Source organism: Fonsecaea erecta (assembly GCF_001651985.1).
Source record: "Fonsecaea erecta strain CBS 125763 chromosome Unknown Scaff7, whole genome shotgun sequence".
Classification (NCBI taxonomy): Eukaryota; Fungi; Ascomycota; class Eurotiomycetes; order Chaetothyriales; family Herpotrichiellaceae; genus Fonsecaea; species Fonsecaea erecta.
In genome coordinates this window covers 499,196-515,863 of record NW_017387250.1, presented here as the reverse complement: position 1 = coordinate 515,863, position 16,668 = coordinate 499,196, and the positions used below count along the sequence as shown (strand labels likewise).

Here is a 16,668-nt window from a genome sequence, read left to right as displayed (position 1 = left end):
CTGCGGACGCTGATCAAAATGGCTGCCGAAACAGCTACGAAGCGAATCAAGCCCGATCCCCTCATTATTGGCACCCACAATGGCCACTTCCATGCGGACGAAGCCCTCGCCGTCTACATGCTCCGTCTTCTTCCCGAGTATGCCTCTGCCGCCCTCGTACGAACACGAGATCCCGCCCTCTTAGAGACCTGTCATACAGTTGTCGACGTTGGTGGTGAGTACGATGCCTCCAAGAACCGCTACGACCATCATCAACGTTCCTTCACCACTGCATTCCCCGACCACAAGACGAAACTATCCTCTGCTGGCCTGGTTTACATGCATTTTGGCAAAGCCATCATTGCTCAGCATACAAAACTGCCGATTGACCACCCGGATGTGGACCTGCTCTACCGCAAACTGTACGATGACTTTATTGAGGCGGTTGATGCCAATGACAATGGCATTTCGAAATATGATGGTTCGCAGCTTGAACAGGCCGGCGTCGAGCAGAGGTTCAAGGACAGTGGAATAACACTCGCAAGCTTGGTCAATGACTTGAACCATGAAGACCCCTTGACCCTGGGTGCGCCCTCACGGTCGACTCAGGATCAGCCCCAGGCAGAGGAGGACTACAGGTTCACGCAGGCTTCGACCCTCATGGGGACTGCTTTCTTGCGCAAACTCCATGGGGCAGCCACCGCCTGGCTTCCTGCACGAGCCATTGTCAAAGAAGCTTTTCAGTCTCGCAGCCAACAACATCCTTCTGGTCAACTCATAGTCCTGCCCCGCGCCGGTGTCCCTTGGAAAGAGCACCTGTACAATATCGAGGATGAAAACAATTTGCCTGCGGACCAAAAAATCCTCTATGTGATCTATCCTGAAAAGGAGGAGCCCGGGTCCAAATGGAGAATCCAGGCTGTCAGTAAAGATTTTTCAAGTTTCGAGAACCGAAAAAGCTTACCAGAACCGTGGCGTGGCGTGAGAGACGAGGAGTTGGATGCTCTGCTAGGTGGCGCTGTTGAGAATGGGGCGGTCTTTGTCCATGCAAGTGGCTTTATCGGGGGTCACAAGACGGAGGCTGGTGTCCGGGCTATGGCTGCCTTGGCTCTCGCAGCCTGATCGACCATGCTGCGGCGTTTGTTGAGTGCTATCGAATTCTCACACGGGAAAACTGAGTTGCACTACCTAACCCATCATCTGGCTCTGAGAAGCCACGAAAAGCGACTGGCTGTCTGGGTTTCCCTCGAAACGGGGAACGAAGCAGTAGTCTAACGCTACTTGAGGGGACCAGGGTGATATGAATGGCTGATGGCATCGCCCTCTCTTCCGGTCCTGGGTCAACCTCCTTCAAAATATGCCCGATGACCTCGGACGTTGCTGGTTCCAACCCTCCCAGGCTTGACCATTTTCACAAAGGCATTATGCTTCATAAAGACAGGTGTTGATGGATGATCTTGAGGGTGAACCTAGAATAGAGGGCCATGTTCTGACCAGACCTCAAAGCCGCGGGGAAAGATCTATGACCATGAGAACTCGCTGAACTGAAGCGTGAGAAATGAGAACTGGCGTGAGACAGAGCAGCAAATGGGAGAGAAGAATAAAAGTTGAGCTGCCATAGTGTACTACAGAATGGGCATGGCGGGCCTGAGGCACTGAGGCAGTCAGGACTCTTTGGGGAAGCAAGTGTTCTCCGAAGCACATGGTAGGCAAGCGACATACTGAAACAAAACACTTGACTCTCATCATCTGGACACGTAAAACAGGCGTTCTTATGTCTGATGATCCCCACGACAGATTTCTTCTTTTGGTTCCCCAATTGATAGTGCCGAGGAGGTAGCATCAGCTCCACCTGCACGTGCCATGGCTTCCCCGATGTATGTCCGCATCCAATCTACCTAGAAAGCCTTCGGACTGGCATCCACGAGCTGATTTGAAAACATATCGCTCTGCATTCGGCAGAACAACATGGCGGGTTCAACTGATGGCGTATTCACCCCAATTGCAATCTCGTTTTCGCAGCGTCCGAATGGGACGATCGCAACGGTGACCGTCTCCAACCCGAGGAAGCTCAACAGCTTAAATACGACTATCCTCGATGCCTTTATCGCCTCTGTTCCGCCGCTCGCCCAAAGGTCCGATCTACGTTGCGTAATTGTGACCGGGGGACCATGCGCTGTTGGTCAGCAGGCATTTATTGGCGGCGCCGACATCTCGGAGATGAAGGACTTCCCCGACGCTGAATCTGGGCGGACGTTCATCAACAAGCTGCACCTGGCCTGCAAAGCGCTTCGAGACTTGCCCATGCCGGTCGTTGCTCGTGTCAACGGGCATGCCCTGGGGGGTGGGCTCGTCGTCCTGGCTTCAGCCGACTTGACCATCACTACATCAGACGCCCGTTTCGGAATGCCTGAAGTCCAACGAGGCGTGCCAAGCACCATTGAAGCAGCCCTGCTACCCCTGCAGATTGGAGCCGCAAGGGCCCGGAGGCTTCTCCTCCTGGGCGACACGATCTCGGCGCAAGAAGCCGAATCATGGGGTCTGGTGAACAGAGTCGTTCCGGCAGACCAATTGGACAGGGCTGTGGAAGAATGGGTGGATAGGCTGCTGCTGAATGGGCCGCGTGCCTTGCGTATTCAGAAGAAGCTGTTTGCCCTGTGGGAAAAGGTTCCGCTCCGAGAAGCAATAGAGATTGGGGTGTGGGAGTTCGGCACCCCTTTCGAGGCGGAGGGGTTTGAAGCGGAAGGCAGGAGGATGATGAACGAGTTCCAGACACAGAACAGACGGAGGAAGAGCAAAATTTGAATGTCATTCTGGTATCGTTGGTCGACACTGTGAGGACTGAGGCACAAAAAGAGCTGCTATAGCATGACAAGTGGGTTGTGGTATGTGCAGGTTGAAGAAAACTTTTGCAGTAACGTACTCCATGCGACCGGCGACAGGGCTGGCGGCTAGAGGCTGGTAGGGAGTGCCAATGATTCCACACATCCTTGATGCAACACCCCAGACGGTAACAGACTGGGCATCATTGATAGACGAGGATATGGCCTCTTTAACTAACTTTAGCTAAGTTTTTAGACAATCAGGTACGCCCCAAACACCCTGTCACATCCATGTCGCGAGGCTGCGAGCGTGATAGGGGCGGCACCTCAACGGAACCGGGCTGTAGCTTGGCAGGGGTCAAGTGACGTCACAGTCCGTCATTGAGGTCAGAGGCCCTTTGGATACCTTCATTGTCTTCTCTATACAACTTTGCAGTTTTCCTGTTTCAATATCAAGCCACTGAGTCTCGTTTTCATGATACTTGCAGCTTTGACTGATCGCACTTTTCTATACCTCTGTCTTCTCCCAGATTCGTGCTTGCAAGTTCCTTGCCTTCAAAAATGGCGTCGACGGAACAATTACATATCTCCAACCTCTTCTCTCTTGAATGCCATGTCTGTCTTATTACAGGTGGAGGTAAGGAAAAATGGAGCTGGAAACTTGAACATTACACTATGGAGATTAACAAATCCTGACCAGGCACTGGCATCGGACTCATGGCAGCCCAGGCTCTATCAGCAAACGGTAGGTGGCCACAATGAAAGACTACCATATGGTCCAGCTCACCTGACCAATTCTTACCATAGGTGCCAAAGTGTACATCACCGGACGAAGAAAGGAAGTCCTCGAGAATGCCGCCCGATCGCACAACCCAAAATCGTCTAACAAATCTTTAAATGGCCAAATCATCCCAATTGGGCCCTGCGACGTGACGTCCAAGGAATCACTAGAGAAGTTGACGGCCGAGCTGGAATCCAAAGAGAAATATCTCTCTCTCGTAATTGCGGCTGCAGGTGTCTCCGGCCCCAAGGGATATCCAGACACCGGCGACGCCAAGCAGATGAAAGAGAACCTGTGGCAAGAACAAATCGAGGAGTGGAAAGCAACCTACAACACCAACGTGATTAGCGTATTCTTCTCGGTGGTTTCCTTTCTGCCTCTTCTCCAACGTGCACCTCGAAATCTCGATGCAAGCGTCATCGTCATCTCTAGCATGTCTGGTCTCATGCGTCACTCTCAAGCACATTTCGCATACAATGCAGCCAAAGCAGCTACCGCGCACTTGTCCAGAATGATGTCGAAGGAATTCGCCAAGACCGGTGTCAGAGTGAATAGCATCGCCCCAGGGTACTTTCCGTCGGAGATGACCATGAAGGAGTCCGATGAGCGGAATAAGGCTCACATGCCTGCTGAAAAGGTCAAGGATAAGGGCCACGAGGTTCCTGCCGGACGGGCGGGGAGCGACGAGGAGATGGCCATGGGGGTTATCTTCCTGACGAAATGCGGATACGTGAATGGAGAGGTGTTGAAGTTGGATGGAGGCGTTATGAATGAGGTCGGAGGTGGTTGAGTGTTTGCTATTCCAGCAATTCAGAGACAAAGGTGGTTGTTTGATGGTCGCTGATCGACGGATGTGGTGCTGGTGGCGTTATCGAATAGGGTTCGATCTCTGTCATGCCTTAGTCCGAATCCTGAAGGAATTAAATAAATCTAGGGAATCCTGCTATAGACAAATCGAGCTGGCTGCCTGTGAGAAGCAAGGACTGAAGCTTTCCCTCTTGCGATGGTCGTGGATCGACATCATTATTAGGTTGAAGTTGTTGTAGCTTTCCGTTCGTTCGCTCAAGGGCATCGCCATCAACCATCCTTGAGAGATGATCCCGGCATTGACGGGAAAGGCAATTGCCGTCCACCACAAATTGAGCCCGGAGCACCGCCCTTCTCACAAAGACAAGTCCCTACTTTGGAATGAACACTCCCCCCACATCCTGTCGGTTGGCGGAGATGCTGTGGGGATGGAATGTTGCTGACTTTGAAGCTTAATGCTTCCTCTCCACAAAGTGATATTGGCGGACACAAGTCCGCCTCCACGTCTACTGCAAGTCGTGCTGGAAAATGACCCAGCTCGCCGTCAATATAACAGCTCGTTGTCGGTGACAAGCTGGAAGGCCTGGATTCGACACGAATCTGCCCACTATGGCCGCTTGCAACATGGATGTCTGGTTGATCTACCCATCAGTGGTTGGACTGATATTGCTCTGCTATGCTGCTGTGTACGTCGTACGCCAGAGATTCAGGCCAGGGATGAGCTCTATTCCCGGTCCCTTTGTGGCGTCATTCACAGATCTCTGGCGCTTCCTGGCCGTATACAATGGCAGATTCGAGGTCATTTCGCAGGCCTTGCACGACAAGTATGGCGACCTGATTCGAGTAGGCCCGAGGTGCGTCAGTGTGGGAGACCCGAGGGAGATCAGGCAGATTTATGGCATATCGAGATTATTTCAGAAGGTGAGACGCGCCCAAAATCGAGCCTATTTGTCTCTGGGTCGGTTAGGTGACAGAAGGAGCCCGACAGTCCGAGTACTACAGAGTGGCGCAGCCTCTTGTGAATGGTAAACCAGTTGCCTCGCTCTTCATGATCACCGACGAGGATCAACACAAGGCGGCAAAGCGACCCATCGCGCACGCGTACGCCATGACCAGCTTGCTGGATTACGAGCCGTTTGTGGACAGCACTTCGCGCACGCTGGTCGAGCGACTGGCAGCCCTGTACGCCGACACGGAGAAGGTGTGCGACTTTGGCGAGTGGCTCCAGTGGTACGCATTCGACGTCATTGGCGAAATGACCTTCAGCAGCCGCTTCGGCTTCCTCGAACAGGGCCGTGACGTTGGCAACATCATCAAGACGCTGAACAAGTCGGGAGCGTACACGGCCATCGTCGGCCAGATGCCCTGGCTGGACTACCTGCTGGCCAAAAACCGGCTCTGGGGAGGCGTATTTTCCAAGGACAAGCTGGGCGTCTCCAAGTTTGTCCTGCAGTTCTTGAAGCCCCGGATCGAGGAGGCCGATCGGGTACGGCTTCGTGAAAACGATGGCGGCGAGAAGGCTCAGGGTCAGGCCACCCTGGATTTCAAGGACCGCACCGACTTCACGGCCAAGTTCATCTCCGCCTTTGACAAGTATCATGGCTTGATACCTCAGTCACAATTGCTAGGCTGGTCGCTCAGCAATATCAATGCGGGATCGGACACCAGTGCTATCACTCTACGTGCAATTTTTCGTGAGTACTTCGTTCTAGGAAGGCATGGAACATTTCAGATTGCTGATATCAGGACTCTATAGACTTTCTCCTCCTCAACCCCTCGGCTATGTCCAGACTGATGGCGGAACTGGAATCTGCCGACCTGTCACCACTCCCGCAGTGGCGCGAGACGAGCAACCTCCCCTACCTCGGTGCTGTGATTAAGGAAGCCCTCCGACTCCACACGCCGGTCGGCCTCATCCTTGAGCGTGTGGTGCCCGACGGCGGCGTGACTCTCTGCGGCCACTTCTTCCCCGAAGGCACCATCGTCGGCTGCAACCCGGCGGTCATCCACAAAGACAAGCGTGTCTACGGCCGGCGATACTCGGTCGAGGAGTATCGCCCGGAGCGCTGGCTGGAGGCCGACGAGGAGGAGAAGGGCGAGATGGAGAGATGCTTCATGGCCTTTGGGAGCGGTAAGAGGACCTGCATCGGGAAGAATATCAGTCTGTTGGAAGTGCACAAGCTGGTCCCGCTGCTGTTGAAGCGCTTCAAAGTGAGTTTCTTTTCTTTCTCTTGTCGTCTTTTGTCACGGGGACGAGTTGGGCCTTTTGGGGTTGCTGACCAGAACATTGTGCCATCTAGTTGCGACTCGTGGATCCCGAGAAGAAGTTGACTATCTGGAACACCTTCTTCGTCCATCAGAAGGGTCTGGAGGTTTACATTGAGACAGCCTAGCTCTTATTGATAGAGACAAAGTTTGCACAGCTCTCTGTGTTTGGTAATTATGGTGCGGCTGACAACCAAGAAAGCACATGAGAATACACAGCCAACAGTACTCTTTAGACACAGAGAGAGGCAATGCTTATCTCTCTTGCCTCAGCCGCGTGCCGCCGGCCGCGGCGGTCCCCAGACATACATGGTATGCGGTCCATTCTCCTGTACCGTCACCTCCGTCTCGCAATTGACCAGATCTCCGTCTGCATAATGCTCGAGCTCGAACCCGGACTCGTCGTACCAATAGTCGAAGATCTGGCTGCCCAGCACGTGCCGGCCGACGCCCCACGAGAGCTTGTAGCCCTTGGATTCGAGGTAGTTGTGGGCGAGCTGCTGGACGTCGTAGTCGTGGACCTCGAAGGCGCTGTGGGCGACGTCGGGCTTCTCCTCGTCGCCGCGCGTCGGCTTGATGTAGAACGAGTGGTGGTCGGTGTACTCGAGCCCGCGGTCGATGTGGAAGAACGTCACGGCGTCCTGGCCCCCGATGGTCACCTTGTCGCTGACCGCCAGCGCCAGGTGGCCCGTGTACCAGTCGACCATGTCCTGGTGCCGGCCCGGGGGGTAGCTGACGCCGTAGTGGCCCCATTTGTGCACGGGTGCCGGCCCCGGCTGGAACCGCTGCCACTTGCCCGCGCGCCGCTTCTCATCCTCGTAGTTGACCACCAGCTTCTGCAGGTTCTTGTTCTTGTCGGCGGGCGGCTCGCTGGGCTTCTCCTGGATCCCGTGTACCAGGTGCACCAGGTGTCCGACCGGGTCCGTCAGCGTGATGATGCCCCCGCCCCCCGGTGCGTCCAGCTTGCTGATCGCCGACGCCCCCGGGATGTTTCTGCTGGCCTTCTCCAGCTCCGCCGCTGACTCGACCAGGTAGGCCGCGCCGCCGAACCGGGGCTCCTCCCATTCCCCGGCCCGCCGTGCCACGTAGCAGTACGGGTCGGGCCCGTAGCCCTTGAAGAAAATGACCTCGTCGCCCCGTTGCTCCGCCACCTCGAATCCAAAGTCCAGCAGGAACTTGGACGCCTTGTGTACATCGCGGTGGTAGTACGTCACAAAGGCTGTCTTGACGAGCCGAACGCGTTTGTCGTCCAGGGCGATCGGCATTGTCGATTGTTGTTGTTGGTCCCGCTGGGAGTGATGGTGGACAAATTCTCGAGATTCGTCCTTCCCCAGATCTAGTATTCCCTGTTCTCTCAGAAGGACTCCGACTGGAGATATACTTTACAAGCCGCCTCTAACAACGTAGAGAGCTCAGTGGCCGTGTGATTTGTCAGCCTCGTCAAGTGCCTTTGGAGAGGTTAGACGACGGTATAGCAGCATAAAGGGGAGAGGGAAGCAGGAAAGCAGGAAAGCCCATCTCACTACACGGTGCACCGTAAGGCGGAAGCAATACCGCCGGCCAAACTTGTCCAGCAGAAAGCTATGTACCGGCCGAGAGGCTTTCCTATCCCTGGCCACCAAGAGCCGGACCAGCCACGGCGCATCCGGCCCAAATCTCCACTCGTGAGGAAGCATTGCTTGCTTACCCCACGGGGCGGCGGCGGCGTCTCGCCATTTCTGGACGAACGCCGTCCTACCCCTGTCTATGTACCTATCGATGCTCACTAGGAAGGGTCACCCCGCTTTCGTCAAGAGACAAAAGATTGGTGGGTTGTAATAGGGGATCTGCCGGTCGTTGAGCTGTTGGGGAGTATGTTTCGGTGAAAGGGGGACCCGAAAGCGACGGCCGGATACACCGTTAGGCATCCCTAAGCGTCCCCGTCGAGGCCATGCATTGTTTAAGGACTGTACAATCTATCACCCAGGACGAAGAAGAGCGCGAATGACCTCCCTCAGTCTGGCACTAGGATTGGAGACGAGACGCTGGCATCTCCAGCAGACAAAATGGTCGGGTCTCACCAAGACAGCCCCGTCTTCTTCGACGCCCCTGACCTTCTCCCAGTCCCAGTATGCATCAGAGTATTCGAGCCCTCTGCCTATTCCGTAACCCTTCATGGGCACTCCATCTGTCCGTGCGATGTCCCTTGCTGCCTGTAACCAGCCCTCGCCGCCGATGCCTGTGAAAAGAACAAACTCGCCATGTCCAGCCAGGTCTAGTGTCGATATCCGCTCCAACTGGCCATCTTTCACCACCCACACGTGCGGCAAATGAAAGCCAGGAAACGTTGAGATCACTTGTTGCTTCATCAGGTTCACTCCGTCGAGGTCAGGTGGGCTGTCACCGTTCTCCACTACGAGGAGAGGAGATTTCGAGTAGATCTGGTTCATCTGTATTCCCAACGCGTTGAACTCGTCGTCGGTTTCCTCAATAATCGTGCGCAGTTGCTTTCTCAGGCGCGCACCTTCGATACTCGGGGCTTGGAGTATCCCGGACACGACTGCTCGCTCCTCTGTGGTAGAGCCCATTAACGCCCACAGCTTTCTGTGAATCAGCATCCCATCGTTGGCTCGCCTCACGATACCATCACCAACAGGCTTTCGCTCGAGGGTGAGAGTCTCGAGGATAGAGGGATCCGCAGTGCCTTTCAGGACGTATGCCAGTTTCCAAGCAATATTGAAAGCATCGCTGATGCAGGTATTTGACCCGAGCCCATTGATTGGAGGATGTCGATGAACCGCGTCGCCGATGCAGAAGACGTTGCCTTTCTGCCATGCCCGGGCTACCTGATCGTTGATCGTCCACCGTGAGAAGTTCAAGAGTTCAATCTGGACGGAGCTGTCCCCAATCATTTGTTGTAGCCGCCGAATGATATCTTTTGCACAGGGAATGTAATTGACATCTGGTTTGGCCATGTGCATCGAAACAAGGAACTCATTCCACGGCCTCACCATCCGTATAGACCCGTGAGATGACCAGTCCGGTGCGTCCGGATTCAAGATCCACACCATAGACCCTGGACGACGGCTGAAGTATCTACTCAGATCTGCTTTGATGTGGACGCCAAATGCATCGCTGACTTGTTTCCCATCGATGGGTATTCCAAGACTGGAAAGGACAGAACTCCTTGCCCCATCAGCGCCCACTAAATATTGAGAAGTAATGTCGTAGGTAGCAAGTGTTGCCCGGTCATGCACAGTTGTCACAACGCGTCCATCCGGGAGTTGGCGCTGCTGAATAAACTCGGTAGAGAATCGAAACTCGGCTCCCAGTTTCGTGGCCTCATCGACGAGGATGGGCTCAAGCACACTCTGTGGAAGATCGGACATCTCGCACGGACTTGCAACAAGGTACTCTCCCATGCGATCAGGTTTTGTTCCCCAGGCATAGACTCGACCATACTCCTCGCCGCTGAGGGTATGGAGCCAGGCCACATGGGCGATTTGCTCCTTGCTGGACGCGACTGGTTTCACGATGCCTTCAATTCCAGCGTCGCGTAGCACCTCCATTGCCCGCTGGTTGAAGATATGCGCCCTCGGCGTATTGGCTGTGCTCTGGTGACGAGATATGACAATGGACGGTATGCCATACCGACCGAGCAACAAAGCGGCGGTGGCACCAGCAGGCCCGGCACCAACGATGAGGACTGGAATTGAAACATCTTGAGCACGAGTCAGTACTCGACGTAGTCCAGATCTCTTTGCGGAAAGACGCTCACCGTGGCAGATTTCGTCACTGGCCGTCATGACAATGGGCTTATGACAACGGGCTTCTCCGGCAATCAAGGTCTATATTCCGAATTTCCCAGGTACAAACAGTTTCTAATATGTCATACCATGAAGACTTGGTATATACCGCATCTCAAAAAAGGTATTCTTATCACTAGCCATTAGTGGAACACATATTCAGGGGCGATGGGCGCGGAAATAGATCTCGAGGGCCGCCTATGCACGGAGCGTGTCCCGATTGTGATATTTCCCAAGCAGTCAAATCCAAGTCGGAATTGCCATAACGATGCCGTCCCCGGCCCAATGCAAATGATGCCATGCCATACCATGTCATATTGAAACGCACCGCGAAAGGATGCAGGAAGTCGGAAGCTGACCACGGCGTTCCGAAGACAAGCTCATGGGCCGCATGACCGTCTCCCCCACCACAACCACCACTGCCGAGAGCACGCTTTGCCTTCTATCTCCACACACACACACAGACACACACACATGCTCATCCAAGGTGGAGAGCGCAGGATTGCCAGTAACCGCCTCGGGTACACATCTTGGTCCTTGAAGTCGATTTCCGCAGGTGGGTGTCATGGGCGAGGTATATCATAGCCCTGCAACCCATGCCTCCTGGCTTTAGCGAGCGACAACCTCACCTGGGCTCTTTTACTATTTGCGCTTACTGTATTACTATTCTTCTCGAGTATTCAGCATCTGTCTCTCAGAGAATGACAGGGGAGCCCGCTGCTGTAGGTGGTGTCCTTGCAATCATAATTTCTTGCTGCAATAAGCTGACTCTCCGGCAGACTCAGCAGCCATTCAAGGTTGTGGTAGTGGGAGCTGGTATTGGTAAGACCGCCTTGCCGACTTTACTACCTCTCTCATGAAGCAATAGGGGGCCTGGCTGCCGCTATATCATGTTTGCGTGGAGGATGTGAAGTGACCATTCTGGAAAAAGCACCAGAAATATCTCCTGTACGTGGTTCGACAGTGCTCTCGCTCTCCCAGCATTTCTAACACCACTGTCATTTAGATAGGGGCTGGCATTCAGATCCCGCCCAATGCAGCACGCGTCGTTCAGCACTTTGGCCTCGAGCAAAAGATCCGCGACGCTGGAGCCATTCAAGTCAACGCAAACCACCTCAAGCGCTACAAAGATGGCAAAATCCTCTGCAGCAGGATAGGCGGCGAGAAGATGATTAAGGACTTTAATGGCCCATGGTTGTGAGTTGAACTCGAATCCTTGCACGAAGGGAAATGATTGACTCTCATTCAGTGTAATCCATCGAGCAGATTATCATGGTGTCCTCTTGGATGAAGCGGTCCGGTTAGGAGGCAAGCTTCGACTGAATGCGGAAGCCGTCGATGTCAAAGCCTCGACCGAGAATCCCCATGTGGTTCTTCAGACAGGTGAAGTTATCGACGCCGATGTGATCGTTGGCGCAGATGGTACGTGGTCATTCTGGCATTGAGACTAAGACACTAACAGTCGCGCCCCAAAGGTCTCTGGTCTGCGATCCGAGACATAGTTTTGGGCCAACCGTCGCCGCCAGTCCCTACCGGAGACCTCGCATATCGCGGGACTTTTTCTCGAGCGCAACTGGAAGCATTTCAGGACCCCCGAGTGGACGAGCTCATCAACTCACGGTGCACATACAACTGGATGGGGCCAGACCGGCACAGCGTCTTCTATCCCATCAAGAATGGCACTGCTTTCAACCTCGTCCTCATGTCAGTGTGAGCTTCCACAAGTGAAATTCATCTGCTAATGGTAACAGTCGCCCAGACAATCTCCCCCCGGGATCCAGAACAGAGACAGGCGATATCGATGAAATGCGGATGACTTATCAAGGCTGGGATCCAGTGTGGGTGGTTTACTTCCCCGAAACATTTGCTTTTACTGATGTTTGATCCAGACTTGCCAAGATTATATCCTGCCATAACAGTGTTTTAAAATGGAAGTTGTGCCATCACGAAGGTATGTATTCCTGGACGCCCTTCCAAGCTTTCATCTACTTTGTCAGCATTTGTAGAAACTTACAACATCGCACAGAGCTCCGGACTTGGGTCAAAGACAATATTGTGCTCATCGGGGATGCTTCCCACCCGAGCTTGCCGTACCAAGCACAAGGAGCCGCCATGGCTGCAGAGGACGGCTTAGTGCTGGGGCTTCTGCTCGGCCGTTTGCAAGCCAGTGACAGAGTACCAGATCAGGAGAAACGGTCGAACATCAACTCGATTCTCCGACTTTTCGAGTCGCTCCGGAAGAAGCGAACAACGGTCAATGTGAAAGGGGCTATAGCGAACCGATACATGTGTAAGTCCCAACAAGTCTGTCAGGCCTTGTGGAAATCTGGCTCTCCCCATATTCGTGTAGAGCTCCACGCTGAGTATTACACAGATCACATGCACGATGGCCCAGAACAAGAAGCTCGGGATCAAGAGCTCGCCGAAGTAGACTGGGAAAAGCCTTCCCGCTGGGGATGGGCCGATGTCAATTACCAGCGAAAGATGTTGGGCTTCGACTCTGTGGCGGATACTAACAGGGCGTTTGAGGTGTGGCTGTCGGAAGAAGGAAAATAGAAGGCATATATTAGATTTCGCCATGGACAGATCACTTGTACGTACGATCTGTCCTATGTACCTTGGAGCCACCGAGCTTTTCGGCCCCTTTTCTCTCTGGATAAAAGGGAGTCGCAGCCTCGTCACGTGATAGAGTCTGGATGCACCTATTACTTCCTTTGCGTTACCTATACATCTCTGAGTAATTTGATATTGATCTTACGACATCTTCAACGATACTCTACTTTCTCACCCTCTGCAGCCCTGTTTGTCCTCCGCATTCCCATGTCCTCCCATGACGCGGCAAGATCGGCAATTCAGGTGGATCTTCGGCCACGAACACGAGGTTCCAATTAGCTCACCGTCCAAGCCCTGGCCGTGGGCTTTTAACTCCAGCCCCCCCGCGTTCACTGGCACCACTGGTGCCATCAACGGCTTGCGTTGATTCTAGAGATCTTCATTTCCTCCTTGGGAGCCACTTGGTCCACACATGCAGCACTCGCCAGCAAATAGAACGTTATCTTCTCCGCACTTGCCCTCTGCAAGCGAACCCTGCGTTTCCACACCATCGGCACCTTCTGGACAATGACAGAGACACCTCTTGAGCCTGTCGATGCGAGGAGGGCTCAGCTGTCTCCTTCGTTCCATCTCCAAGCTCCCCACGCTCAGCTTCACCAAGATTTCTGGCCGTGGCTCTGAAGATGCAGGGAATTTATGTTGGCCCGGCACGCGATGTCATGATGATCGCAGAACACACTTTTGAGGGACCGAGTCCTCAGATTCACTACCAGTACCCACCCTGGCCGATTCGGGCTTGTGAGGAATGCAAGAGGTACGTTGGAAACGATTGACTGTGTGCGCAGTGGACGGCTGATGTCGACTTTGATGTTATAGAAAGAAGACCAAGTGTAGGTGCAACTTGCCCATACCTAGTCGATACGAACTTCAAAAATAACCATCTAGCACCCCCTTGTCCCTATCTCGCTTCTTCATCCTCTTGGCTTATAGTGACTCTTTCAGGCGACATGACGCGGCCTACGTGTACTTTGTGTCTGCGAGTGGGCAGCCAGTGTATCTTTCCAACCAAGAGAAAACGCCCTGAACGGCGTGGCCAGGGAACTCGTTTGGAGAGAAAACGAAGCAAGGCCATCTCAGGAAGTGCTTCAGCCGCGTCTTACGGTACGTCTGTCGATATTCCTTGTCGACCTCATGAACTAAACTTACACCGTGCTGCAGATGATCTCGTAGATACTGTGGAAGCCGATTCTGATTCAACTCACCCATCGGGGAGATCAGGCCAGAACGAGGCAGGTGCTGGAAGGTCCACTCACGGCCTGCAAAGCAGTATTGAAAGGCTCACACCTCGGGGACACTCTGCGAACATGTTTCTCTCTTCGCTCGAATGCTACGAAGAAAGTACTGGATTCGCCATTGCCGACAAACCAGACTTCAATTTACAGGGGGCCAACGAATACACTCTACAACACAGCTTCAGCTCATCACTATCAGATATATTTGTTGGAGCCGACTTTCCGAGCCAACCACCCTCACCATACACCAGTCAGCGATATCCGAGCCTCGAGATTCAGCAAGTATCTTCTCTGATCCTGCAAGATGACGACAATGGCCAATGTGCCCGTCAGACGAAGCGGTCGGTGGTAGAGACAGATCCACTTTCCACAAGCCTTCCGCTATCTCGAACGTCTGAATCCAAAGTATACACTCTGACGGCCCGGAACGACCTAGTACGACAACTGTGAGAGCTTCAATCTTGCCGCGTGTATTTGGACTAATCTCCCACAGGGTTGATCTATTCTTTGACCGCGTGAGCGGCTTCATACCGATATTTCATCGACCTCAGTTCTATGCGCGGTACTTGGACAAGAGACCAAAAGACACCGTTGGGAAAAGCTTGTCTCTAGAGACAGCTCTCATTCTAAACAGCATGATGGCTTTATCTGCCCGCTTTTCCAGCGCCGCACACCTTGCTGATGTTGCGCCAATTCGTCGTGGGGAGCGGTTTGCGAAAGAGGCTCAGTCGATTTACGCGGATGGCACGAGACTTCAAGGAGACGGGTTTGCGCCCTCACTCCAGTACTTGCAAGGGTGTATATTACTCTCTTTCTACCACAACACACACTCCTCCACCTCATTCGGATGGACACTCACGGGCGTTTGTACTCGACTGGCGTACGATTTAGGGATTGACGTAACCGATGAAGACATCTGCCAACAACCCGATTTGTTTCTGAACCAATGGTCCTCCCCAGAAGAGTGGGTGTTCCGAGAAGAACTTCGACGTGCTTGGTGGTCTGTCTGGGAACTCGACACTTTTGCGTCAACCGTTGCCCGCCGCCCGTATACAATTGATGGCAACAAAATGCACGTTCTGCTTCCGTGTTCCGATGAACGGTGGTTCCAGGAGCAACCAATTGCATCTGCACCAATGGGTCCAACTCCAGCAACGGCATGGAAGAGCCTTCAGGGTTCGCCGAATCAAGATGAAAGAGCATGGTTTCTTGTCGCCAACTTCTTGATGGCATTAGCATACGATCTCAAAGCACAGAGAAGAGTTTCTCAACAGGCCAGGGCCGAGATGCAAAGTGCACTGACCTGCTTCAGCTTGAATTTGCCAAAGCAATTCCGGCTGAATCCGAGCGTGTTTGTTTTCAATGACTTGACATTCGCCAGGAGCAACTGGATCATAACTACGAACATCATCCTTCAAAGGTAAGTTATACCAGCAGATCCATTCCCGCTCACCATTTCTGGAAGCGTGAACTTTTCTAACCTTCTGACCAATGCCAGTGCGCGTACTTATGAAGCTCTCACAGCCTCTTCTTCTGACGACACCTCTCGATCGCCATCAGCCTCACCAACGAGCACGACTTTAAGTGGAGAAGAAGAGCAAGTAGCCGCCCAAAAATGCGTCCAACATGCGCATGAAGTTATCAGAGCGATTAAAGCTTGGTCCCCGGACTACATTGCGTATTCGACGCCGTTCATAGTCTGCTCGTTGGTCGGCCCTGCAGCCATGCACGTTCTGCAGACCAGGTCGGTAGGCTCTACTGCACTCAGCAGCCTCAACCGCGATGTTATCTGTCTCGCAATTGCACAGTTTGCCAGACACTGGGGCATCGGGTCAATCATGCTAGGTTTGTTCCATATCCAATGACCCTTCATCATCCAGTCTGACCGCTCCAGACCTCACTCATGCTTTGAATAAACTTATCGGCGTCGACCCAACAGCGTTGACGGCGCGGGAACAAGAGCTGGCAGTCCGGTATGCACAGATTGCGCCGAGCATCAGGGGCAAACCTCGGTCAGCCGGTCCCCCGGCTTGGTCGACGCCGTAGATGTCCTCGGAATGGCGTCTATTTGCTTCCGAGGCCGCCGACACGCGATGGGAATACGAGGAATGACGACCGATCGGAGTATCAAGAAGTCGCAACTTCTTCGTGGAATCTAAAATGCTTCCTGCCTGTCTTACGTTCGCCGTTTAACCTGCCCGTCCAGTGTCTAGTCTCGTGATCGTTTTATTAGTTCCGTCAGTCCTATACTTACGTCGTCTTCATTGAGCCGCCCCGCGCTCGGTGAAGTCCTCGTGACCGTTGTACTCCTGTGTTAACCCAGCCAGATTCAACCTGCCGGAAACGGCCATGTGGAGGCTGCATTGTATTATTGGTAGCTGGAG

At 53.5% G+C, this 16,668-nt stretch overlaps 8 protein-coding genes across 8 annotated transcripts; 6 read left to right on the top strand and 2 right to left on the bottom strand.

Annotated features, from left to right (window-relative positions):
• Positions 1 to 18: 18 nt before the first annotated feature.
• On the top strand, positions 19 to 1,101 carry AYL99_08039 (hypothetical protein; the record flags this gene model as incomplete). The annotated part of the gene is made up of 1 exon (XM_018839547.1): positions 19 to 1,101. The coding sequence occupies one exon, from the start codon at positions 19 to 21 to the stop codon at positions 1,099 to 1,101; it is 1,083 nt and encodes a 360-aa protein (XP_018690668.1).
• An 846-nt stretch (positions 1,102 to 1,947) lies between these two features.
• On the top strand, positions 1,948 to 2,784 carry AYL99_08038 (hypothetical protein; the record flags this gene model as incomplete). The annotated part of the gene is made up of 1 exon (XM_018839546.1): positions 1,948 to 2,784. One exon carries the CDS (start codon positions 1,948 to 1,950, stop codon positions 2,782 to 2,784), a length of 837 nt encoding a protein of 278 aa, XP_018690667.1.
• A 578-nt stretch (positions 2,785 to 3,362) lies between these two features.
• On the top strand, positions 3,363 to 4,372 carry AYL99_08037 (hypothetical protein; the record flags this gene model as incomplete). Its single annotated transcript, XM_018839545.1, has 3 exons — positions 3,363 to 3,438; positions 3,502 to 3,546; positions 3,609 to 4,372. 3 exons carry the CDS (start codon positions 3,363 to 3,365, stop codon positions 4,370 to 4,372), a joined length of 885 nt encoding a protein of 294 aa, XP_018690666.1.
• Positions 4,373 to 4,998: 626 nt separating this feature from the next.
• AYL99_08036 (hypothetical protein) lies at positions 4,999 to 6,782 on the top strand (the record flags this gene model as incomplete). Its single annotated transcript, XM_018839544.1, has 4 exons — positions 4,999 to 5,310; positions 5,357 to 6,083; positions 6,146 to 6,600; positions 6,690 to 6,782. The coding sequence occupies 4 exons, from the start codon at positions 4,999 to 5,001 to the stop codon at positions 6,780 to 6,782; spliced, it is 1,587 nt and encodes a 528-aa protein (XP_018690665.1).
• Positions 6,783 to 6,923: 141 nt separating this feature from the next.
• AYL99_08035 (hypothetical protein) lies at positions 6,924 to 7,919 on the bottom strand (the record flags this gene model as incomplete). The annotated part of the gene is made up of 1 exon (XM_018839543.1): positions 6,924 to 7,919. One exon carries the CDS (start codon positions 7,917 to 7,919, stop codon positions 6,924 to 6,926), a length of 996 nt encoding a protein of 331 aa, XP_018690664.1.
• Positions 7,920 to 8,612: 693 nt separating this feature from the next.
• AYL99_08034 (2,4-dichlorophenol 6-monooxygenase) lies at positions 8,613 to 10,439 on the bottom strand (the record flags this gene model as incomplete). Its single annotated transcript, XM_018839542.1, has 2 exons — positions 8,613 to 10,354; positions 10,412 to 10,439. 2 exons carry the CDS (start codon positions 10,437 to 10,439, stop codon positions 8,613 to 8,615), a joined length of 1,770 nt encoding a protein of 589 aa, XP_018690663.1.
• A 701-nt stretch (positions 10,440 to 11,140) lies between these two features.
• On the top strand, positions 11,141 to 12,995 carry AYL99_08033 (hypothetical protein; the record flags this gene model as incomplete). Its single annotated transcript, XM_018839541.1, has 10 exons — positions 11,141 to 11,161; positions 11,219 to 11,261; positions 11,308 to 11,387; positions 11,446 to 11,636; positions 11,689 to 11,861; positions 11,915 to 12,143; positions 12,191 to 12,277; positions 12,329 to 12,390; positions 12,466 to 12,729; positions 12,814 to 12,995. 10 exons carry the CDS (start codon positions 11,141 to 11,143, stop codon positions 12,993 to 12,995), a joined length of 1,332 nt encoding a protein of 443 aa, XP_018690662.1.
• Positions 12,996 to 14,356: 1,361 nt separating this feature from the next.
• On the top strand, positions 14,357 to 16,330 carry AYL99_08032 (hypothetical protein; the record flags this gene model as incomplete). The annotated part of the gene is made up of 4 exons (XM_018839540.1): positions 14,357 to 14,730; positions 14,778 to 15,704; positions 15,783 to 16,129; positions 16,179 to 16,330. The coding sequence occupies 4 exons, from the start codon at positions 14,357 to 14,359 to the stop codon at positions 16,328 to 16,330; spliced, it is 1,800 nt and encodes a 599-aa protein (XP_018690661.1).
• Between the last annotated feature and the right edge of the window lie 338 nt (positions 16,331 to 16,668).